The sequence below is a fragment of the Hippopotamus amphibius genome, chromosome 3 (genome assembly GCF_030028045.1).
Source record: "Hippopotamus amphibius kiboko isolate mHipAmp2 chromosome 3, mHipAmp2.hap2, whole genome shotgun sequence".
Lineage (NCBI taxonomy): Eukaryota > Metazoa > Chordata > Mammalia > Artiodactyla > Hippopotamidae > Hippopotamus > Hippopotamus amphibius.
The window spans coordinates 81,628,796-81,652,040 of record NC_080188.1 but is presented as its reverse complement, the minus strand read 5'-3'; the positions used below and the strand labels follow the sequence as shown (position 1 = coordinate 81,652,040).

Below are 23,245 nucleotides of genomic sequence, written 5' to 3'. Positions count from 1 at the left end.
TGCTGAGTCAGAGTGAAGACAAGAAAGAATGCAGATTTGATCCTGAGGCCGTGGAGGAGTGGAGTAAACCAAATGGTGGAGGAGAATTCCATTACACAGAAGAATAATGTAATGTTGAGAAAAGGCAATTTTAGTAAAAACCTTTCTAAGTAAAAAGGTCTGCTGTAAAACGTGGTGACCTCATGCCTAATAGTTAGCAGATCACACTAGATTTGAATCCTGTCTCTACCACTAATTAGACATGCGACACTGGGCAAGTCACAATCTATCTGAGCTTCAGTTTCCTCTTCCTTAAAATAAGGAAACCTATAAAAATGGGGGATAATAATAGTACCCACTTCTAGGATTGCCATGTTGTTTAAATGAATTAATTTCCACTATTCTTAATTTGTTAAAAAATAAAAATAAATGAGCTAAATCCCATAAAGTACATAGGAAAGGACAAGACATGCAGTAAACACACGGCTCACTCTCTCATCTCCATGTCTTTGCTTAAGTGTTGCCTGGCTGCCCTAATGAGATGGCAGCCCCACACTTTCTGTCCTTCTCTGCTGGCTTCGTTGTTCATCTCCCAGCTCTAGAAATAAGGCCTTTACTCTTTGCTGTATCCATAGTGCCCAGAATAGTGTCTGACACATAGTGGGTGCTCAGTAAATAATCATTAGATGGAAAAAATTTTTTATATGTATGAATGCTGGTGGGTTTTTGTTTGTTTGTTTATTTATTGGCTGAGGTGGGTCTTCATCACTGTGCTCGGACTTTCCGTAGCTGTGGTGCGTGGGGGCTACTCTTCATTGCTGCGCTCGGGCTTCTTATCGCGGTGGCTTCTTTTGTTGTGGAGCATGGGCTCTGAGTGCACGGGCTTCAGTAGTTGTGGCGTGTGGGCTCAGTAGTTGCTTCACGGCATGTGGGATCTTCCCAGACCAGGGCTCGAACCTGTGTCCCCCGCATTGGCAGGTGGATTCTTAACCACTGCACCACCAGGGAAGCCCAATAGCTGGTATTTTTATTTATTAAAGAAGAATTTTAGATTAAGAGTGGTGAATTTGGGGGGGGCACAAAATACAACAAGGAAAATAAAAATGCAGCAAGGGTGACCATGGCAATGAGATGGGCTTTGAGGAAAAGAGGCGTACAAGTGAATGGCATCATTAGGGTTGGATCATCCTTGTGGCACATCATTTAATCCTCTTGGCAAGTCAGGATAAATGAGTTCTATAAAGAGGAGCTACACATGCCTCTCCAGGTGAGCTGCTTACCATGCTTATACTCAACAGAAGCTAATAATTATTTTCAATTCCTGTCTTCTTACAGGCTGGAGACATAATAACAGAGCTGGAATCTGTAGATGATGACTGGATGAGTGGAGAACTGATGGGAAAATCTGGAATATTTCCCAAAACCTACATTCAGTTTTTACAAGTTAGCTAAAGGTGAAGCTTGACTGTGTTCCTTGGCACAAGAACTCACTTGAACTATCACTTTGACTATCAGATATGTTTTTGCACTATTTTTTTAAACTGAAAGAAATATCTATGCTGTACATGGTATACTAGAATTTTCTGAAAGCAGAAAACGTCTAGCTCTTGTAGTTAGCTTTCATTCACAGTAGAAACGTGCGCATGGAAACACATGCGCACGTTTCTACCAAGGAGGACATCAAGCAGGACTAGCAAGGCAGGCAGACCCTTCCCCCGGGACAGCGTCTGGTGACAGGGCAACATGAGGACGCTTATAGGCAAAAGTTGCACTTGGACCTCTGTGTTCATCAGCACAAGTAAATTAACCATGCTTCTTCATTTTTACTTTAGTTTTAAAAGAGAGCATTTGTTATTCTACATGCTGTAACTATCAGGCCGTGGTTGGTAACCTAAATTTCATTTTTGATATTCACATTAACTCTAACAGCTTGAGCACATTATCCTTATTACCAGAGCAAAGCCTTGCTTCAGGAGAGGGTAGTTCATTGACTAGCGGGAGCCTTTGTGAGCACATGGTGAATCAGCTCACAGTCCCTAAATGCTTCTGTGGTACCAGGTGTTTCCCCTTTGTCCTGGTGTTTGAAAGGGGTTGAAATTTAATGTATCGTAGTCAAAAGAACAAAAAATCATCCTGAAATACCTTGCTAATACGACTAACTCTTCCACATACCTGCAGTACTTATTTCTTTCCTCTGTGTATACTTTGTGTTAACAGGATTATTACAAAGCACATTTTCTGAATCTGCAATCATTCTTTTGACAATTACTGGTACCCAAAGAAAAATTCATTTTCTTTGAGTTACCCCAGTAATATATGAAAGCTGTGTCTTGTTATAGTGGTACATTATGAATCACATATATCTCAGAATACAGAGCAATTGTTAAGATGGAAAACAATGCCAACCCCCCAGCTCATTCTTCCAAATATAATCAGAGCAAAAAATAATTTGAGAATCTGAAGCCTGATACTTTTGGGTTTTTTTCCTCCCAGCTCATCCCTGCACAGTTATCAAAGTAAATAAAAAACCACTTTCCTGCTATCCGTTGTTATGCATTCCAGGCTTAAGATAAAAATGGTTCTTTGAGAGATTGAATCAATTACAGTTTATGGGCTAAAGCCAAATAGGTCAAAGACAATCTTCCAAACAGATCAATGGAATAGAATTTCATTAGAAATGTAAAACACTTTCCCAACAATGTTCATAACTTTCTTCTATTTTTGAGAAGAGTTTCTTATGCTGGGCCACTTTTTAGCTTTTGTTATTGTTTCCATTATCCAAAAAGTTGGACAGTAGGTGGTAAAACCATTATGTGAATACTACTTGGGGTTCTGTAAGGGAGGAGATATTTACTTTATCTTTGATTAAAGTTCGTTTCCCAGTATATGTTTAAAATCGATTTTGGAGTATGGGAGCTGTTTTTTCTACATGTTTTGGGTAAGGAAGACAGCGTAAAGAAAACTGGTCAGATTTCACTCAAGAATAATTTCATAAGAAATGGACGGCTTAAAGCATTAGCCCAACAAATTCCTATTTTCAGCAAGCTTGCACAACAGCAGGAAGGTGAGAAGTGGGGGGGTAGTGTCTAGGATAGGACATGAAGTATATTTCTTTGCCTGTGTAATTTTAACATCCTATATCGAAGTTCATGAAAACCTAGCTTTATTGGAGAAAAATATTCCTCTTAAATTTTGGCCTCTGTCAGCAGAATGATAAGTGCAATAGTTGTAAATCTACTTGACACGATAATAAACTGAATTGAACTTTTCAAAGTCCTTTTCTCTTACATATTAGACTGAGGTTTTTGAGAATGGAGATGGTATCTTATCTTTATATCTCCAGCCCTTTGCACCATACAGGCTCAGTAGAGGTTTTTTGGTTGGTTGATTGGTTGGATGGCTGGATGGATGGATAACCTTCACATAATAGTGATACTATCTTGGATCCAATATGCTCCAATATTTATGCTCCTATTTAATTTATTGAGAAAAATTTTTATTGAAACAAAATGTGCAGTTTTATGTCTTCCAGTCCATCATGCTACATTTTTTGCTTGCCATTTATTACCTACTCAGCTGACAAGAAGTAAAAATGTAGTGTGGTGTAGGTTTTCATAGGGACTTTCTTATTCTATATATTGATTGAACATGATTTTTATACTCAGTGAATTTCATAGTGAAGAAATAGAAATGTATCCTTGTTCCTTTCAGGAATTCTAGTTGAAAACCTAATATTGTTCATCCAGTCCTCCTCAAACTGGAATCTCCAGATTCTTTTTCCTTGATGGGTTAAAACTAAAGAAGTCATTTAATATATTATTCTTCTCCTTTGAACACTAAAAGACAGCAAATTTCTTTAAAAGATGACTTTGCTTATATGGCTGTCATTTGTATCTGTGGAAATCACAGGTTTTTAATACAGTCTGAAACATTTATAATGAAAAAAATCAGTACATTCATCAAAATTTGTTAGAGGTGGCATTTGAAAAAAATATATTTTTCTATAGGGTTTGTTATATATCAGTACTCAATAATTGTTTAGTTTTTGTTCAGCTTCTTACGCTTAGAGAAATATACCTAGAGAAATAGTGATGATATAGGTTAATTATAAGGGGATGGGGTTTTTTTTTAACTCTTTATTGGAGTGTAATTGCTTTACACGGTTGTGCCAGGTTTTGCTGTATAACAAAGTGAATCAGCTATATTTATACATCTAGCCCCATATCCCCTCCCTCCCGCCATCCCCCCCCCATCTCAGCCCTCTAAGTCATCGAGTTGATCTCCCTGTGTTATGCAGCAGCTTCCCACTAGCTATCTGTTTTACATTTGGTAGTGTATATATGTCAGTGCTACTCTCTCACTTCATCCCAGCTTCCCCTTTGCCCCCCACCCTGTGTCCTCAAGTCAGTTCTCTACATCTGCATCTTTATTCTTGCATAAGGGGATATTTGGTTTAATCATTAATGATTTATTCCTTTTAATGTCAAATGTACATGGACCATATGATTCATAACTCAGTGCCATTTTGAATGCCATTAAATGAATCCTTAACAGAACTCAATAGGAAATAATTTTCTAACCTACTCCTTTTTACTTCACTGTGATTATAGGCGGGGTGGGGCAGGGAGGTGGTTGCTGGAATACAAAGCCTAACTCAGGACAACACCACCATCTAGGGGCCTTTCACCTAATTGCAGTCTCATCCTGTTAAACCACAGAAAAGTCTGAGGATCAGCGCTCAACCTGCAGAGGATGAATGATTTGCCTAAAGTATGGCAGAGGCTAAAGCAAAGCCTAGCTCTACTGATTCCCGATTCAGTACTTTTTATGTTTTTTGTGCTAAAGTAATACATTTCTCTTTAACAGTTAAACAAGTAGAATTGATTTATTGTAAAAAGTTGTAACTTCTCAAATATAATACTTATGATTAGAATGAGTTGCAGAGAATAAAGCCTTGAATTTCTTTCTTTCAAGAAGAAAAGATTCATGCTTGGCTTCTCAGTTTTTATGTAGTTGATTCATATTGATGTTACCTAGACACTCAAACATGGACTGATCCATTGATGGGGATTCCTTTTTCTGTTTAATAGGAAATATTTGAATGCTTGGAACATCAGATCTTGAAAAGATCGGTGTCTGTAGGGCTCTGCTCTTGGCAACAGCAGAGCAATCTTAAACTGAGATTTCATACACATTTAGCACAGAACATTGTTTTAGTATTTTGGAGTCTAATAGATCAACTCTACTACTTACACTAACAAATTTACATTTCAGAGTCTGGGGCACATTCTGGATTTTTTTTAAGGAAACGTTTGTACACCATGGATTATTTATCTTCAAATACAAATTAGGCAATAACACAATGAAACTTTTTTCAGGAAAAGTAATGATTCAAATTCATTATTCAGAAAGGAGAATTACCTGCTGGTGGTCTGTCCTCTTTTAACAGCAGTTGACTGACAATCTTAATACCTGAATATTGGCCCACATTTAGTTCTTCTTTACAATTAAAAGAAACAACTACATTTATCTCTCCAATCATATCCAGGTTTTTATTAGATAGAGTTCAGACTCAGAGGATCACTGAGGCCCACCACATTGTTTCTCAGGCCCCCAAGTGGCCAATAGCTTTAGAGCAGAGCTGTTAATTCCAAACAGCCATAGCACATGTGGCTAACCCTTCAGTGCAGTACTACACCTAAGATTATGCTAGGGAGACAGTAGTGTCTTCTCTTTAGACATATAAAACATCAACGCTATTAAAAAATAAACGTGGTGATGAAAAAAGTATCCAATTATTTCTGTATGTACAGAGTACTATGGGAAGATGAATGTGGGGGAATAGGCAGAGGCCTGCATCTCTGCTGGTCAGAGGGGCCTGGTTGGCTATGAAAAAGCCTAGTTGTCCACGGCAAGGAGGGAGTCGGGGGCCAGGTCAGAGAGCGACAGAAAACAGGGCATCAAGACACTGTGCATCTACAAGACTACCGAGTGGGATGACTGCCCCTCTGCAGGTGTGTCAGGCTATTCCTGCTGGATGCACTGGATGGCCTCTCATACTCTGAGAGCCTACACATTCGCAAATAGAACTGCTGAGTAGACCCCTCACACTGATATTCCCCACAAAGCCAGGACCCAAATTACTCAAAATGGTGCTCAGCTGCAGAAAGTAAGTTTTTTCCTTCTTTAGCATTTGGCAGTGAGGACTATTACTATCAGGCAATAGATGGCCTGAACTTGCCTCCTCCCGCAAACACACCAAAATTACAACTACTTCCAGAGCAACTATCTACGCAAACAACCTAAAGACTAGCAGAAAAGATTTTCCACAACTAAAGACATAAAGAAGGAACCCAACAAGATGGGTGTGAGGGGTGGAGACTCAGTATGGTCAGGACCCACACCCCTGGTTGATGACCTACAAACAGGAGGAATATCACAGTCATAGGCCAGAAGGGAGTGGCGTGATATATTCAAAGTGACGAAAAGAAAACACCTACAAGCAAGAATGCTCTCCCCAGCAAGGTTCTCATTCAGATTTGAAGGAGAAAGTTTCACAGACAAGCAAAAGCCAAAAGAGTTCAGCACAACTAAAACAGCTTTATAAGAAATGTTAAAGGGACTTCTCTAAGTAGAAAAGAAAAGACCACAACTAGAAAATGAAAATTACAAAAGGAAAAATCTCATCAGTAAAGGCAAAACAGTGAAGGTAGTAAATCAACCACTTATGAAGCTAGTATAAAGATTTAAAGACAAAAGTAGTAAAAATCATCTATATCCACAATAAGTAGTTAGGGATACAAAAAACAAAAGTATGTGAAATATGACATCAAAAACATTAAATGTGGTGGGGAGTAAAAATGTTGGGTGGTTAGAATGTGTTAAAACTTAAGAGATCATAAATTTATGCAGAAACACACACACACACACATGCCTTGTGGTAACTACAAACCAAAAACCTGTAATAGAAACACATACACAAAAGAAAAAGGAATCCAAACATAAAACTAAATACAACCCCCCCAAAAATAATAAATAAATAAAATTTAAAAAACAACAAAAAAACTAAATACAGTCATAAAATCACAATGGATGAGAGCAAAAGAAGGAACAAAAAGAACTACAAAAACAACCCCAAAGAGCTTCCTGGGTGGCGCAGTGGTTAAGAATCCGCCTGCCGGGGCTTCCTAGGTGGCGCAGTGGTTGAGAATCTGCCTGCCAATGCAGGGGACACGGTTGGATCCCTGCTCCAGGAGGATCCCACATGCTGTGGAGCAACTAAGGCCGCGCACCACAACTACTGAGCCTGTGCTCTAGAGCCCGTGAGCCACAACATTGAGCCCACGTGCTGCAACTACTGAAGCCCACGTGCCTAGAGCCCGTGCTCTGCATCAAGAGAAGCCACTACAGTGAGGAGCCCCCACACCACAATGAAGAGTAGCCCCTGCTCTCAGCAAACAGAGAAAGCCTGCACACAGCAATGAAGACCCAGCACAGCCAATAAATAAATAAATAATTTATAAAAAAAAAAAAAAAAAGAATCCGCCTGCCAATGCAGGGGATACGGGTTCAATCCCTGCTCCAGGAAGATCCCACATGTCACAGAACAACTAAGCCTGTGCGCCACAACTATTGAGCCTGCGCTTTAGAGCCTGTGAGCCACAACTATTGAGCCCATGTGCCACAACTACTGAAAACCATGCACATAGAGCCCGTGCTCCACAACAAGACAAGCCACAGCAATGAGGAGCCTGCACACCACAACGAAGAGTAGCCTGTGCTTGCTTTAACTTGAGAAAGCCCGTGCACAGCAAAAAAGACCCAACACAGCCAATAAAATAAATAAGTAAATAAATTAATTAAAAGAAAAAAACCCAAAGCAATTAACAGAATGGCAATAAGTACACATCTATCAATAATTACATTAAATGTAAATGAATTAAATGTTCCAACCAAAAGGCAGAGTGGCTGATTAGATTTTTTAAAAACAGAAAAAACACATATATATGCTGCCTACAAGAGACTCATTTCAGGGACTTCCCTGGTTAGGGCTCTGCGCTTCCCCGGTAAGCAGCACAGTTTTGATCCCTGGTTCGGAACTAAGATCCCTGCATGCCACACAGTGTGCCTCCCCACCCCACCCCCCAAAAAAAAATTTAAAAAAAAAAGATCTGAAATCAAAGTTGCTTATAAAATAGAAGCACCTTTTAATAAAATGCAGTTAAAGAAGTTTTATTAAAATGTCTATTTTGGACTTCTCTGGCAGTCCAGTGGTTAAGACTCCAGGCTTCCACTGTAGGGGGCACAGGTTCAATCCCTAGTCAGGGAACTAAGATCTCACATACCACGTGATGCAGCCAGAAAAAAAAGAGACCCACTTCATATCTAAAGACACACAGACTGAAAGTGAGGGGATGAAAAAAAGATTATGTGCAAGTGAAAAGGAAAAGCAAGCTGGGGGAGCAATACTTATATCAGACAAAATAAACTTCAAAACAAACACTGCAACAAAAGACAAAGAAGCGTGGTACATAATGATAAAGGGATCAATCCAACAAGAAAATATGCTAACTGTAAATATATATGCATTGCACACAGGAGCACCTAAGTATATAAAGCAAATATTAACAAATATAAAGGGAGAAATTGACAGTAATACAATAATAGTGGGGGAAGTTTAATATCCCACTTACATCAATGGGCAGATCAGCCAGACAGAAAATCAATAAGGAAACACTGACCTTAAATGATATGTAAGACTAGATGGAATTAATAGATATCTACAAAACATGTCATCCAAAAAAAGAATTCTCTTTACGTGACATGGAACATTCTCCAGGACAGACCACAAAACAAGTCTCAATACATTTAAGAAAACTGAAATAATATCAATCACCTTTTCTGCCCACAAAGGTATGAGACTAGAAATCAACTACAAGAAAAAAAACTGCAAAAAACACAAGCACGTGGAGACTAGACACTACTAAACAACTGATAGGTTACTGAAGAAATCGAAGAGGAAATAAAAAATACCTGGAGACAAATAAAAATGGAAACACAATCCAAAATCTATGGGATGCAGCAAAAGCAGTTCTAAGAGAGATGTTTATAGCAACACAGGCCTACCACAGGAAACAAGACAAATCTCAAATAAACCACCTAACCTTACACCTAAAGGTACGAGGAGGAGGAGGGGGAGGGGGAGGGGGAGGAGGAGGAGGAGGAGGAGGAGACAACAACAAACCCAAAGTTAATAGAAAGAAAAAAATCATCAAGGTAAGAGTGGAAACAAATGAAAGAGACAAAAAAAAAATCAATAAAACTAAGTTCTGATTCTTTGAAAAGAACAGAAATACAAAGGATCATAAGACATTATTACGACAAACAATTACATGCCACTAAAATGGACAACCTAGAAGAAATGGATAAATTCCTAGAAACATACAAGCTCCCAAGGATGAATCAGGAAAAAACAGAAAATATGACTAGACCAATAACCAGTAATGAAATTGAATCAGTAATTAAAACAAAACAAAACACTCCCAACAAAAAAAGTCCAGGACCAGTTGGCTTTACAGCTTAATTCTACCAAACCTTTAAAGTAGAGTTAACACCTAACCTCAAACAATTCCAAAAAACTGAAGAGGAAGGAATGGTTCTAAACTCATTCTATGAGGCCAGCATCACCTGGATACAAAAACCAAAGACACAACAAAAAAAGGAAAATTACAGGGCAATATCACAGATGCAAAAATCCTCAACAAAAGATTAGCAAACCAAATTTAACAATACATTAAAAGGGTCATATATCACAATCAAGTGGGATTTATCCCACAAATCAATGAATGTGATACACCACATTAACAAATTGAAGAATAAAAACCATGATAATCTCAATAGATTCAGGAAAAGCTTTTAACAAAACTCAACATCCATTTATGATAAATACTATCCACAAAGTGGGCACAGAGGGAATGTACCTCAACATAATAAAGGCCATCTATGACAAACTGACAGCCAATATCATACTCAAAGGTGAAAAACTGAAAGCATTTCCTCTTAGATCGGGAACAAGACAAGGATGGCCATTCTCACCACTTTTATTCAACATAGTATTGAAAATCCCAGCCACAGCAATCAGACAGAAAAAAAGAAATGAATCCAAGTTAGAAAGGAAAAAGTAAACCTGTTTGCAGATGACATGGTTCTATATGAAAACTCATAAAGTCGCAACCAAAAATGTGTTAGAACTAATAAATGAATTCAGTAAAGTTGCAGGATACAAAATTAATATACAGAAATCTGTTGCATTTCTATACATGAATAATGAACTACAGAAAAAGAAATTAAGAAAACTCCCATTTACAATTACATCAAAAGAATAACATACCTAGGAATAAGTCTAACCAAAGAGGTAAAAGACTTGTACTCTGAAAACTGTAAGACACTGATGAAAGAAAATGACAACACAAACAAAGCGAGAGATTTACCATGCTCATGGATTGGAAGAATTCATACTGTTAAAATGACCATACAACCCAAGACAATACAGATTCAGTGTAATCCCTATCAAAATATCAAAGGAATTTTCACAGAGCTAGAACAAATAATTCTAAAATTTGTATGGAAACACAGAAGACCCTGAATAGTCAAAGCAATCTAGAGAAAGAAGAACAAAGCTGGAGGTATCACACTCCCTGATTTCAAACTAATTACAAAGCTACAGTCATCAGAAGAGTATGGTGCTGGCACAAAAACAGACACATAGATCAGTGGAACAGAATACAGAACCCAGAAATAAACTGACACTTAAATGGGCAATTAATCTATGACAAAGGAGGCAAGAATATACAATGGGGAAAAGACAGCCTCTTCAATAAATAGTGTCAGGAAAATTGGACAGCTACATGCAAATAATCAAACTGGACTACTTTCTCACACCATATTCAAAAATAAATTCAAAATGGATTAAAGACCTAAATGTAAGACCCGAAACCATAAAACTCCTCTTAGAAGAAAAAATAGGCAGTATGTTCTTTGACATTGGTCTTAGCAATATTTTTTTGGATCTATCTTCTCAGGCAAGGGAAACAAAGGCCAAAATAAACAAATGGGACAACATCAAACTAAAAAGCTTTTGCAGAGCAAAAGAAACCATGAACAAAACGAAAAGGCAGCCTACTGAATGGGAAAATATATTTGCAAATAATATATTCAATAAGGGGTTAATATCCAAAATATACACTGAACTCATACAAATCAACATTAATTTCTTAAAAAGCCAACTTTTAAATGGGCAGAGGATTTGAACAGACATTTTTCTAAAGAAGACATACAGATGGCCACACACACATGAAAAAATGCTCAACATCACTAATTGTTGGGGAAATGCATATCAAAACCACACCTCACACCTGTCAGAATGGCTACCATCAAAAAGAAAACAAATAAGTATCAGGGATGTGGAGAAAAGGAAACCCTCATGCACTGCTGGTGGGATTGTCAGTTGGTGCACGACTATAAAAACAGTATAAAGTTCCCTCAAAAAATTGAAAATAGAACTGCAATATAATTCAGCAACTTCACTTCTGGGTATTTACTAATTTGAAAAGATATATGCACCTGTGTTCACTGTAGCATTTTTACAATAGGTGAATGGATAAAGAAGGTGTGGTGTATATATATACAATGGAATTTTACTCAGACATCAAAAATATCTTGCTATTTGTGACAACATGGATGGATCTAGAGGGTATTATGTGTGTGATCTCACTTGTAAGTGGAATCTAAGAAACAAACAACAAAGACATAGATACAAAGAACAAACTAGTTCTCTGTAGTTGCCAGGGAGGGGATAGCAGAATAGGTGAAGAGATTAAGTGGTACAAACCTCCAGCTATAAAGGAAATAAACCATGAGGACGTAATATACAACACAAAGAATATGGTCAATATTGTAACAATTTGGGGGATAGATAGTTTAGTAACACTGTGGTGATCGTTTCATAATATACGCAAATGTCAAATCACTATGTAATGCCCCTGAAACGAGCATATCAACTGTATTTCAATCGCTTTAAAAATGTGATCAGCCAGATTGAATCAAGATTGTGTTGTTCAAAGTTTCTACATTTGTACATGTTTGCATTTGGAAGCTGCTGTTGATGGCACCAGGCACAGCAGAAAAGTTCAGGACCAACCATGTCTACATGAACTTTCCTGTTTGCATAGCACATGGACAGATGACAAACCTGGTAGCAAGGTAGACTGTTAGCTGCAATTGCCTGTTGATTCAGGTAGCAGTTTTGGATCAAGGATAGTGGTTCTCAACTGGGAGAAATTTTGTCCCATGGGGGACATTTGGCAATGTCTGAAAACATTTTTGTCACAACTTGGGGAAAGGTGCTACTGGCATCTAGTGGGTAGAGGCCAGCGATACTGCTAAATATCCCACCATGCACAGGACAGTCTCTCACAAACTACAAATTATCCAGCCTAAAATACTGATAAGGCCCAAGGCTGAGAAACGACGATATAGGGGTCAAAGAGTGCATTAACTGTTCCCTTTCCCTCCCTCCTGGGACCCAAGTTGTTTTCTTCCCTCCACTGCCACAAAATCTGTACCTATAATTTCATATTTTCTCCAGTTATCACTACTTTCACCTAGACCTTCTGTCCTGATTATCATCCAGGAGGCAGCCAAGATGAGATGACCCTTTTTTGGGAACTGCTATATTCTGTTATCCAATCAGGTATGTAGAACAGGAGGAGGTGAGGGTGGTAGAGTCAGAAACCTTTTTAATACTCAACAGTGCTAGATATCAGTGGATGGTAGGCAGCTGTGAAATAGCCATCAAATACTCTGTCAGGTGGCTTTTGTGACGAAAAGTGCCCTATTGCTAGATTGCAAGTGGTCCGGAAAACCAAGAACATTTATACATATGGTACATCAGAGCTGCAATTGTGTGGCCAAAGTCAGTGGATCCGACTGGAACAGCAACATTGTAACCTAAAAATGTGTCAACAGTGCTGAGGCATCAGCCACCCTAAAGGGTGACCAAAGGACTGGTGTAGTTAGTCCATCAGTAGTCAGTCTTTGTGATATGGCCTCAGCTACCTCAAATGGGCTGACTTTTGGCAGGAGTCACAAGTCTGCCACGCATGAGTAAGAATTCTTCACTGTGTGCACAGCCCATGATGGTGGACATGTAGCCATGTCAGAGAGCAGTCTGGGTGGTGCAGGCCTGATCAGCATCTTGACTCTACTAGGTCATATCACAGAACTGCCCTCTACCACAGGCATCTACACAAGTGACCAACTTGGTCCAATCAGCAGCCAGTTTGTTCCCACAACATACAGCCCTTAGAAAGGGTGTTTTAATCTGCCTGAAGAGTCTTTCAAGTGGCAGGCCAGGTAAGTATTGCCATGGGCAAAAACCCTAGTCAGCAAAGGTGACTGTTCATGACCAGATCTATGAGAACAGCCTTGAGGGCAGCCCACTGAGCAGTGACCACATTCACTTTAGCTCTGCACAGCTGGTGCTGAGGTTGGACAACCACAGCAACACAGCAGATAGCATTAGCTTTTCACTTAGCTGAGCCACCAGTGATTCAGGTCTGGGTATTTAAGGGTCTCTGTGAAGTGAGGGTCCCTTTGAGGCAGCAGCTATGCTTCAGGTAATGAGTTTTCCAAGAGTTTCCGAGGCTGGCACATTCCAGACCTTTTTTACTGAGGACAATACCCAAAGCATCCAACAAGAAGTCAGGGCTCCTTTCAGGTAGACAACCTCACGTTTAGCAGTGGAAGCATAACAGTACACTGGACTGGCCAGAGGCCCTCAAAACACATAAAATGAATACTCATATTTTCTTCATTTTTCTTCATCGTGAGTTTTGCTGAAACCCTATCCAGGGAATTTGAATGCTTCACTTCCTCATTTACAGCATGCGCCAGTAAGCTCTTTCTGTAAAGGGCCCAGAGACAAAACTGAGGAAGGAAACAAATCTATACAAAATTCCTATTAATGAAGTCAAACTATGATGATTATTGAGTAAATCTTTTTCTGTAATACAGCTCTTTCTTTTGGGGTGGGGTATAACATTTCACCTATTTAGGACTCAAAGTCATCCTCCATCATTAAAATCAATTCACCTGGCAGCTTGAAGCCTAGGTTTTCAACTATTTCTTCACAATTTGAACACTTGATGGTTGTACCTTTTAATTTATTGGAAGTGCTGTTTTTTAAAATAAGGGTTCATCTGTACATGCAAAAAATTGATTCACCTGTTAATGCTGATTTGTGAGGAGATTTTATGTACTGCATCTTTGAAGATGTTTTCTTCAAAGGTGATAGGTGTGGCACTCAAAATGTGGTGCTGTAACTAAGTCACTGCAATTTGAAGTGTAGTGCAGTGATGAGGGTACCACACATGGTCTGTTGCAACTACTCAACTCTGCCACTGTAGTGCAGAAAACAGCAACTGACAACACATGAAGATGAATGAATGTGGCTGTGTTCCAGTAAAACTTTACTTGTGGAAACTGGAATCTGAATTTCACATAATCTCCACATGTAGTGAAACATTTTAATTTTTTCAGCCATATAAAAATTGAAAGGCCATTCTTAGCCTGCAGACCATTCAAAAACAGAAACTGGCCAGATTTATTCCATGAGCAGTAATTAGCCAACCCATCTCACAGAAATACAGCCCAAGGAGTTTATCACATGGATGGCTAGGAACTAAAACAGCTGCCAGAAGATTATAAGCAAAGGTCCTGTTAAAAAAACAAGCCAAGGAAACAGAGTAAATGCTAAAAACTATAATTTAGAAAAATTTTTTTTGAAACTATATATAGAAAGTGTATAGACATACCTCAGTTTTGCTATGCTTCACATCAAGCAGTTCTACCAGCACCATTTTTCCAACAGCATTTGCTCATTTCCTGTCTGTGTCACATTTTGGTAATTCCTGCAATATTTCAAACCCTCTACAAGCAAAATGTTTATGACTCAGTGAATTCATATGATGGTTAGCATTTCTAGCAATAAAGTATTTTCAAATTAAGGTATGTACATTTTTTTAAGACAATGCTATTGCACACTTAATGGACCACAGTATAGGGTAAACACAAGTCATATGCACCGGGAAACCAAAAAATTCCTGAGACTCACTGTTGTGATATTCACTTTATTGAGGTGGTCTGGTACCAAACTCACAGAAACGCCACAGTATCTCCAATAATTACCAAGACATATTTTATAAAATTATTCAATTTTAAAGAAACAGAAAAAATTCTTTGGGCTTTTAGCCAAAACCAGGAAGTGACTTGTAAGGGAAAGAAAATTAGATTATCATTGGACTTTCATTAGCAATGCTTCAAGAAAATAGGAGTGGTATATACTTAAAATGCTCAGAGTGAACTGAGGATTTTAGATACAATAAAAGTGACTTTCAGGTATAAAGCAAGCAACAAACTGTATTCAACATATAAAAACTCAGAAAATGAACTTCCTGAGCAATCAACCAGAGAACCAGCTTCAACCAAAAAAAACTAGAAGCAATCACTTAAGGACTGGATGTGGACATTTAGAACATACACTTGTAGCCTTGAGACTACACAAGGGCTCGGAGAGAATGTAAGTTCCCGCCATGTGCTCAAGCAATGTTAACACAGCAGTATAAAAATTTAGTGGGCCATATGCCAAAAAAATTTTAAACTATTCTAATTATATTGGTTGTGGTGTTGAGACTTATGCATGCAATGTAGGATAATCATGGGTATTCTCAGTCCACGTCACTGAGAACTTCCTTGCCTTTTCCAGCTTTTAGAAGCCACTCACTTTCCTTGGCCCGTGGCCCTGTCTCCATGCTCAAAGCCAGCAACACTGGGCAGTCCTCCCATTGCATTACCCCAACCTCCTCTTCTGCCTCACACTTCCACATTTAAGAACTTGTATAATTACATTAGGCTCACCCAAATAATCTAGGATACGCCCCCTAGCTGTCTTTTCTTCTCACATGGGCACTTTCAAATCAGTGGTGCTGCTCAACTGTACACATTAAAGCAAAAGCCAATTTCAAATCAAGTGTTAGTTTTGCTACCTATTTCAGTCATGAAGACTTAGAAGTCTTCAGTAATTCATTTTCAAAGATTCAAAATTTGTATCCCTAGTTATAGAAGTTTTCCTATGAAAGACCAAGGTAAGTTGTTCTAGGTAGAATCAAGTAGAGAAAGGCCAACCTGTTAATACTTAGTATCTACATATTATGTATATGTTAAATGGGAAAAAAGATATTAAATGCAAAACTTAGAATTACCCATTAGAATATTTTTTATTAGATGGATGTTAACCACCTTCAAGTTGGACTATGGGAAAATAACTTGATTAAATCAACCATCAAAACAGGCCATTTTTTAACATTTAAACATTCTTTTCACAAGTGTTTTCAAATAAACCCTTCTGAAAGAGAACCACGTCAAGCCCTATTGAGAGATGTAGCAGACTGGAGCTTGACTAGCAATATCATCTCACTGAATGATGTCCATCCAGCATCAAGAAAACCACCACTTACGTAACTCAATTCCTGGTCCCCACCCTCAATGACTGTTCTACAGACCCAATTTCTGTCCACCCTGGAAAGGAAGCCTGTCACTTGAGAACCAATCTACAACTCTTTTCTACTGAAAATAACTGCTTCTTCACTATGGGAATGCCATTCATTCCTTTATTCAAAATTTATTGAACTTTGAGGCACTGGAGAGTATAGCAGTGAGCTGGACCAAAAAACAAAACCCCACCCACATGGAATTTTTCTAGGAGCCACAAGTGAAACTACAGAAAAAAATAACAGAAAATAAGGACTGAAGGACAGGGGTTTTAATAGGATGAACCAATCAGCAGGGTCTGACATATGAGGTAAAGGAACAAGCTCTGTGGCCATCTAACTGAAAAGTATTCCAAGTACAGGAAAAACAAGTGCCAAAGTCCTACAGTAAGAATGTCCCTAGCTTGTCCACAACAGTCTGGCTAGAAGAGTAAGGCAAGTAAAGAGTAAGGGAAGTGTCTCTAGTAAGAAACATGTCAGAGGTAAGATCACATGAGACTTCTGGATGAACTGACAATCTAAAATAAACTTCCACAAAGTATGTGGGCAGGGGGACAGACAGGGACACGATGACACAGGGAGGCCAGGAAGGCATTAACAATCCAGATTGGTGATGACTTGCTCCAACGGACAGCAATGGAGGCAGTAATAACTGGTTAGATTCCAGATATATTCTGAATGAACTGTGAACGGTCAAGGATGACCATAAAGGATCAGTCTAAAATAGGAGGGTAGGTAAAATTGCTGAGCTCAGGAATACCATTTAGACATGTTAAATGCCTGACATCCAATGAAGATGTCAAGTTGGACAGAAAAATCTGGAGTTCAAAGAAAGGTATATTAGTAAAGATCTGGGTTTACTTAAAACCAACAAATTGAGTTAAGAATATCTAGAAAGAGCATTGGCAAACGTCCGGGGACTAAGCCCTACGGATCTCTAACACTTAAGGTCTGAAACAAACTAGCAAGGGAGAGTAGCCAGAAATGTGGGAGGAAAAACTGAAGTGCAATTCCAGAAGGCAGTTAAGAAACACAGGAAAAAATTAACTGTCAAGTGACACTAATAGAGATCAAGTAAAATGAAGGCCAAGAATGAACCACTGGACTTAGCAATGACAACTGGTAATTCTGACAGCAACAGCTTCCTTAGAATGGTGTGTAGAAAAGCCCAACTGCAGCATTCAAGAAAAGTAAAATCAAAAGAAATATGGTTAACTCTTTTGAGCTTTGCTAATAGGGATTTGAGTAGGGGGATACCTCCAAAGGCAAAGGATTTGTCTGTATGCTGACATGACTGGTAGAAGGAAGAAGGTGACAATTAATGGAGTCAAGAACTTGATCAGGCAAGAGAAGGTGGAATCTGATGCTTGTCCTAGCACAATCCACCCGGTTACAAGAGGGAAGGCAGAAAAAGTGAAAAACACATCCACAAATGGCAGGGTGGAAATAAAATTTTATGAGGTTCTCTTGTCATCCTTTCTCAAGAAGCAAGGTCATCAACTGAACTGAGAATGAGAAAGTTGGAGGTTTGGGAGGAGAAGAGGTATTGAACAGAATGGATGAGTGACTAGGAGGAAATACTGGATAGCAGGCAGTATTAAATGCCCACTTAATATGAGACCAATAACCAATTTCTCTATTTCTCTAGCCAACTTCAGCTTGATCAATAAGGTATACAGTGCGGCATTTACTGCTATAGAAAAGACAGCATTTAGATTTTTAAAACAACAACGAAAGAACAGAAAACCTAAATGCCAATGAGCTCTTCCCTTTCACTATGCTATCAGTCTAGCACAGTGGTTCTCAAAGTATGGTCCCTGGCCACTAGCATCACCTGAAAATTTGTTAAAAATGCAAACTTTCAGACCTGACCCTAGAACTGCTATTGGAAACTCTGGGGGCAGGGCCCTGCAATGTTTTAACAAGCCTTCCAGATGATTTCAGAATCACCTTAAAAACTTAAGCCATGCAAAGTAAGGATTTCCTTTCATTCACCATCTCTAACATGTCCAGACCTCCAGACCATTCCAGCTTAAAACAGATCATTACCCTTTCTCAGCTACTTAGTAACTCAGAGCAATGAATAAAATCCACACAAAAGGTCAGAAAAATTCATCACAATTCCATCAAATCAGAATATCTCATTATTGTCCGGTTATTTAAAAAGAATGATCAGAAATAAAATATAACAAATAATATCTTTTATTTGTCACCATTAAAAGTCTGATTTTTAAACAGATTCTTGGACTGGTGGCTCATATCCATCAGCTCGTTCAACTTTAGCACCTGTCTCATCCCCAGTAGCTTTTCCAGAACTACTACCTTCACCATGTAGCTCCATGAGTTTTCCCACTAAAAGGAAAAAAAAATTTGTTATAGTAAACCATATCTCGAAACAATGATCTTCAATATTACGTAGGCAAGACAGAAAAAAAAGTGCCATCATCTGGCCTCAAACAAAACAAAACTCCAAACAATATATTTGTCCACACAATTTTTTCTTTCAGGAATCCTGTGATTTCTCACTTACATTCAAACTTGGGTTTCTTCAGCATTTTTACTTTTCTAACAAAGACATCATGGAGCGGGTAAATAGATTGGCAGGCCTTTTCTATGTCTTTTCCAATGCTGTCTGGAATCCTGCAAACCAGTAATGATAAATTAGAATAAACCTACACCTCATGTAATCTACAATAATCCTCATTCTGTTATTGCACCTTCATAGGTGAAGGTTAAATGATCTGAATTATACAGCTAGTTATATTTACCAGTTGTATAATTTACAGCTGGTTATAATTTCAGCTAGTACTATAACTACTAGCTGTAATTACACAGCTAGTAGCAAAATTAGCACTGGAGTCTTCTGAGTCCAAGCCTTATTATGCCTTTTTCATACAGCCCTCTTAGCCAACTGCATGGGAACATCAGAAAATGTTAAGTTTTATCATCGGACATCATCTGGGACCGAAACATTTTGTCATCATTTATTCCCATATGTTACTGACTGTGAAGGGTTTATCTAGTCAATGTATTTTCTAAGGCAAAGGCAAGTCCTGAGCTTCAAGTCTCACTAACCGCCAGGCAGAGAGCTTCATCCAAAACAAGGATTAAGAAGCCATCAAATAACATTTACTGAATACTTAACATGCTTTCATTCCAAGAGATGCAGCTACATAGTTTCACGGACAGAATTTAACCACAGGTCTCACCCCACCTTGTCTCATGCTTTTCCTCATCTGAGGGTTGTGTTGTGAGGTAAAACCACTTACAATTTATTGACCACCTCTTTCAAGTCATTTGTCTGCACCTCTCGGGTCATGATTTCCATCATCTTCTTGCGGATCTGGCGGACCTGCTGGTGCTGGGCATATGAGGTCTTTCGAATCTGATTGTTGCGTTTTTTAGTAAAACCCACACAGAACAGACGAAGCAAATAACCATCCGTAGTCTTGACATCAACGTGAGCTTCAATCATGGTCTAGTGAAACAAAGAAACTGTCAGCAATACCAGGTTTTAATGTTATCAATGTTTAATCCCTCAAATTCTAATTTTTTAAAAAAAGGAAGGTCAAGTACTCATTGTACAATATTAAGTATAATACAAATGACTAGTTTAATTTACAGTTAACCTCCTTTGTGAACTTACCAACAATTACCCCAAATTCTTACTATCCTCCATATCTAATTAAATAAGTACTGAGACCTCTCAGCTGTCTCCCCCCTCCACTAGATAACTTCTCTATCCTCATTATCACTATCTCCACAGCACCCCCTTTTACATATACATGCCTTTTACAGACACATGCCAGCCTTTAACAACCTGCTCCTCCCCCAATCAATTCTTTAACTCTGCAATGAAGAGAAGAATAGGTTCTAAGAGACTACAATACTGACATCTAAACCTATTCCATCTTTTTTAAAAGTGTTCTGAGTAGCTGAAATGCTGTAGTAACACTAAATACAAATACTTTATGTTCCAAACTAAAGCCATGCTGAGGCTTCAATTTCACAGCTAAAATAATTTTTAAAAATCCATAATAAGTCTTATCACTACCTAAATTCAAAAAACAAAAACTATCTAAGGTACCAACAAAACTGAATTGCCTTCTTCGCATTTTGTGAAGTTTATACCTTAGTTTAAAAAACGAATATAATACAATTATAGTGAAAGGACCTTAAATTATTTCCAGGAAGCAACTATAAAACCTTAGGGGAATGTCAGAAATAAATGTAACGGAATAATCATTATATCATTTGGGACCGAAACATTTTGTCATCATTCATTCCCACACACAGAACATCTCCAAACTGGATGGTTAGCCAGACACATCTGAACCAATGTCATTATTTCTTGTAGTTAATTTAACTGGTACTAAATGCTTTCTCTGTCAAGCTTTGTACTAAGCATGTTTACATGGATCTTTTATTTCATCCTCATAATTCCATGAGCTAATATTCTTAACTACATTTTACAGATAAAGAAATCAAGGCTTAGCAAGTTGTAAGTTACCTTCCAAAGAGAACATAACTGGGAAAGGAGCCAAAACTTATATCTAACAGATGCTCTGCCACTCCTATTCACAGTACTTAACCAAAACTAGCCCAATTCATCCTTTCACTACAAAATTCACTAGATTTTGAGGTCCTAAGATATTCTGAGGACAGGCAAAGCCAAAACTGCAAACCTGTACCTAGACATTCTTCAACCAGCCACTAATTCATGCAGCAAAAATACCTTGATAGTAATCCAGTATTAAATCTTGAACTCAATTTAAACAGATAAATAATTAAATTTAAAGTCTCACTGCTGATGCCAATCCCAGAGCCTACAATAACAGCAAGAAAACATCAAGGACCTAAAATGAAATCTAAACCTCAGTTGCACAACACGCTCCTTCTTGACATTAAATCATAACATCTTTGGTCGTGCAGCACCATGCACTCCAGAGAACTTTTGTTCTCACCTGCCATTTTTTGACCATGGAGCACATTTTGTCACGGGTAAGATCCATGCCATGGAAATTAGTCAAGCAGTTTTTGCCCTGAACATCCTCAGTAATAAGCTTGAATTTTCTAAACGCAACTTCATCATTCTGCAGATCAGCAAGGCTCACTTCAAAAACACGACCCTTGAGGCCATCAGATGCAATTTCTACAAAACAAGAATCAGTTAACATCAGGAACCACATAAGCAAAGTCAAGCCAGCTACATTAATGTTCAAACATTAACTTTAGAAAAGTAATAGTAAATTATGAAGAACTTAACTTTTGTTAACCAAATCCATGTGTACACCAATGACTTACTGACAGTGCTCATTAGAAGCACAAAACTATCCATGTACATTTTACTGGTAATTCTAAGAGTAGCATCTCACTTCGACAAGTGTTGTACTAAAAATAAGCCCCAAAGAGGCCAAGCTGCAACCAAAAACTGACATTTTCTTAATGTATCCCACCACAGAACCAACAGCAGACCAAGATACATAAATGTCTCAGTTTAAGAAAAACACAAACGAAGAATATGATACTCACTGGTTCCTTGAGTTCTCGTGACTAGTGTTTTCCCAATATTTCTTATATTGAACATAGCTGGTGCTTTCACATCATACCAATCTTTCTTGGAAAATGGGTCAACCCTGGATTTAAAAACATACTTAAGTTTCATCGCAGATCACATAATTTTTTTTTTAACTTCCCTCATTAGAATTACTTCTAAAGAATAACTGACACGTAGACATTGGTGTAAACTATTCCCCTCAGGTGACGGGCGCATATGTAAAATCTAGCTCTTCCAACCATGTCTATTTCACTGTGCAAACCTGAGACTTTGGTAAGTAAATTATGCCACAAACGTACACACTCTCCGCCCCTCATCGGTCCTTCCACTACACCAGCAACATTGCTTCCAAACAATACGCAAGTCTTCCACTTTACTGGTACGTGAAGACACATAGTGATTTTGTAATAGTAACTCGTGCTCTTTAAGGCCTCACGCTATTAGCTCCCAGATTCCACCCGGCCCAAGCAGGAGAAGGGAGCGGGGTCCTGGGTGGACACGGAAATTGCCTCTCACAACTCCAGCTCTTAGAGTAACATTACCCGTGGAATTTACGAGGCCCGTGAACCCACAATACCGAACACACCAGTCCCGAGTCGCGGCAGCAATCCGCCTCAAAATAGGCGCGCACTAGGCCCAGAAAGTCTAGGGGAAAGCAGCGGGTCCGCCGCAAAGCAGCACCTGGAACACCAGGCCGCGGTTCGGACTTCACCAACCCGGCACGACCCGCGCAATCCAAGTAGCATCCTCGCCATCCGGCCCACACCGCGACTGAAAAACCGCCCGCCGACTCCAGTGGGGCCTCCAAAAGCGGGAGGCCACGACAGCTGTCACTTACACTTTCTTCTTGGCTCCCTTTTTACCGCCTTTCGTAAGGCGCTTGTTCTTGCCGACCGCCATGGTGCTGCTCAGAGAGCCAAAAGGGCGGAAGTTAAACTCGCGCGAGAACTTAGGCGTGCGGGGCGGGACGCGCTGTCTACGTGACCTTCGGCCTTACGTTCTTCCAGGCTCAAGAATATCGCGACAACCGAGAGAGGCCGGCCTCTGACTGTGGCTGCGACAGCGCCCCCATGTGTGGGGAGGCTAAGCAGCACGCCCCGGG

General features: G+C 39.0%; 2 protein-coding genes and 2 non-coding genes across 6 annotated transcripts in view; 1 reads left to right on the top strand and 3 right to left on the bottom strand.

The window, feature by feature from the left end:
* SH3D19 (SH3 domain containing 19) overlaps window positions 1-3,252 on the top strand; it is a 159,266-nt gene extending 156,014 nt beyond the window's left edge. For all 3 annotated transcript variants that reach the window (XM_057726012.1, XM_057726009.1, XM_057726011.1), the window contains one exon: window positions 1,315-3,252. In XM_057726012.1, the coding sequence (XP_057581995.1) occupies window positions 1,315-1,431 (117 nt within the window). In that variant the 3' untranslated portion in view covers window positions 1,432-3,252. The remainder of the gene's footprint in view (window positions 1-1,314) is intronic.
* Window positions 3,253-18,765: 15,513 nt separating this feature from the next.
* RPS3A (ribosomal protein S3A) lies at window positions 18,766-23,102 on the bottom strand. The gene is made up of 6 exons (XM_057726776.1): window positions 22,982-23,102; window positions 22,119-22,222; window positions 21,551-21,738; window positions 19,856-20,064; window positions 19,117-19,226; window positions 18,766-18,938 (listed from the first exon to the last, which is right to left on the bottom strand). Exons 1-6 carry the CDS (start codon window positions 23,041-23,043, stop codon window positions 18,817-18,819), a joined length of 795 nt encoding a protein of 264 aa, XP_057582759.1. The 5' UTR covers window positions 23,044-23,102; the 3' UTR covers window positions 18,766-18,816.
* On the bottom strand, window positions 19,507-19,575 carry LOC130850597 (small nucleolar RNA SNORD73). Its single transcript, XR_009052960.1, has one exon. It is a non-coding gene; the product is annotated as a small nucleolar RNA SNORD73 (small nucleolar RNA).
* Window positions 20,801-20,871, bottom strand: LOC130850596 (small nucleolar RNA SNORD73). Its single transcript, XR_009052959.1, has one exon. It is a non-coding gene; the product is annotated as a small nucleolar RNA SNORD73 (small nucleolar RNA).
* Window positions 23,103-23,245: the final 143 nt, after the last annotated feature.

Bases quoted from the DNA above. Each gene is read 5' to 3' on its own strand.
- RPS3A (XM_057726776.1), bottom strand. From the start codon at position 23,043: ATGGCGGTCGGCAAGAACAAGCGCCTTACGAAAGGCGGTAAAAAGGGA. The intron at 19,227-19,855 runs GTAAGTGGTTTT...ACTGGTTTGCAG, and splicing joins AAAGAGGTGGTCAATAAATT to GATTCCAGACAGCATTGGAA. The intron at 18,939-19,116 runs GTAAGTGAGAAA...TTTTCCTTTTAG, and splicing joins GAAGAAACCCAAGTTTGAAT to TGGGAAAACTCATGGAGCTA.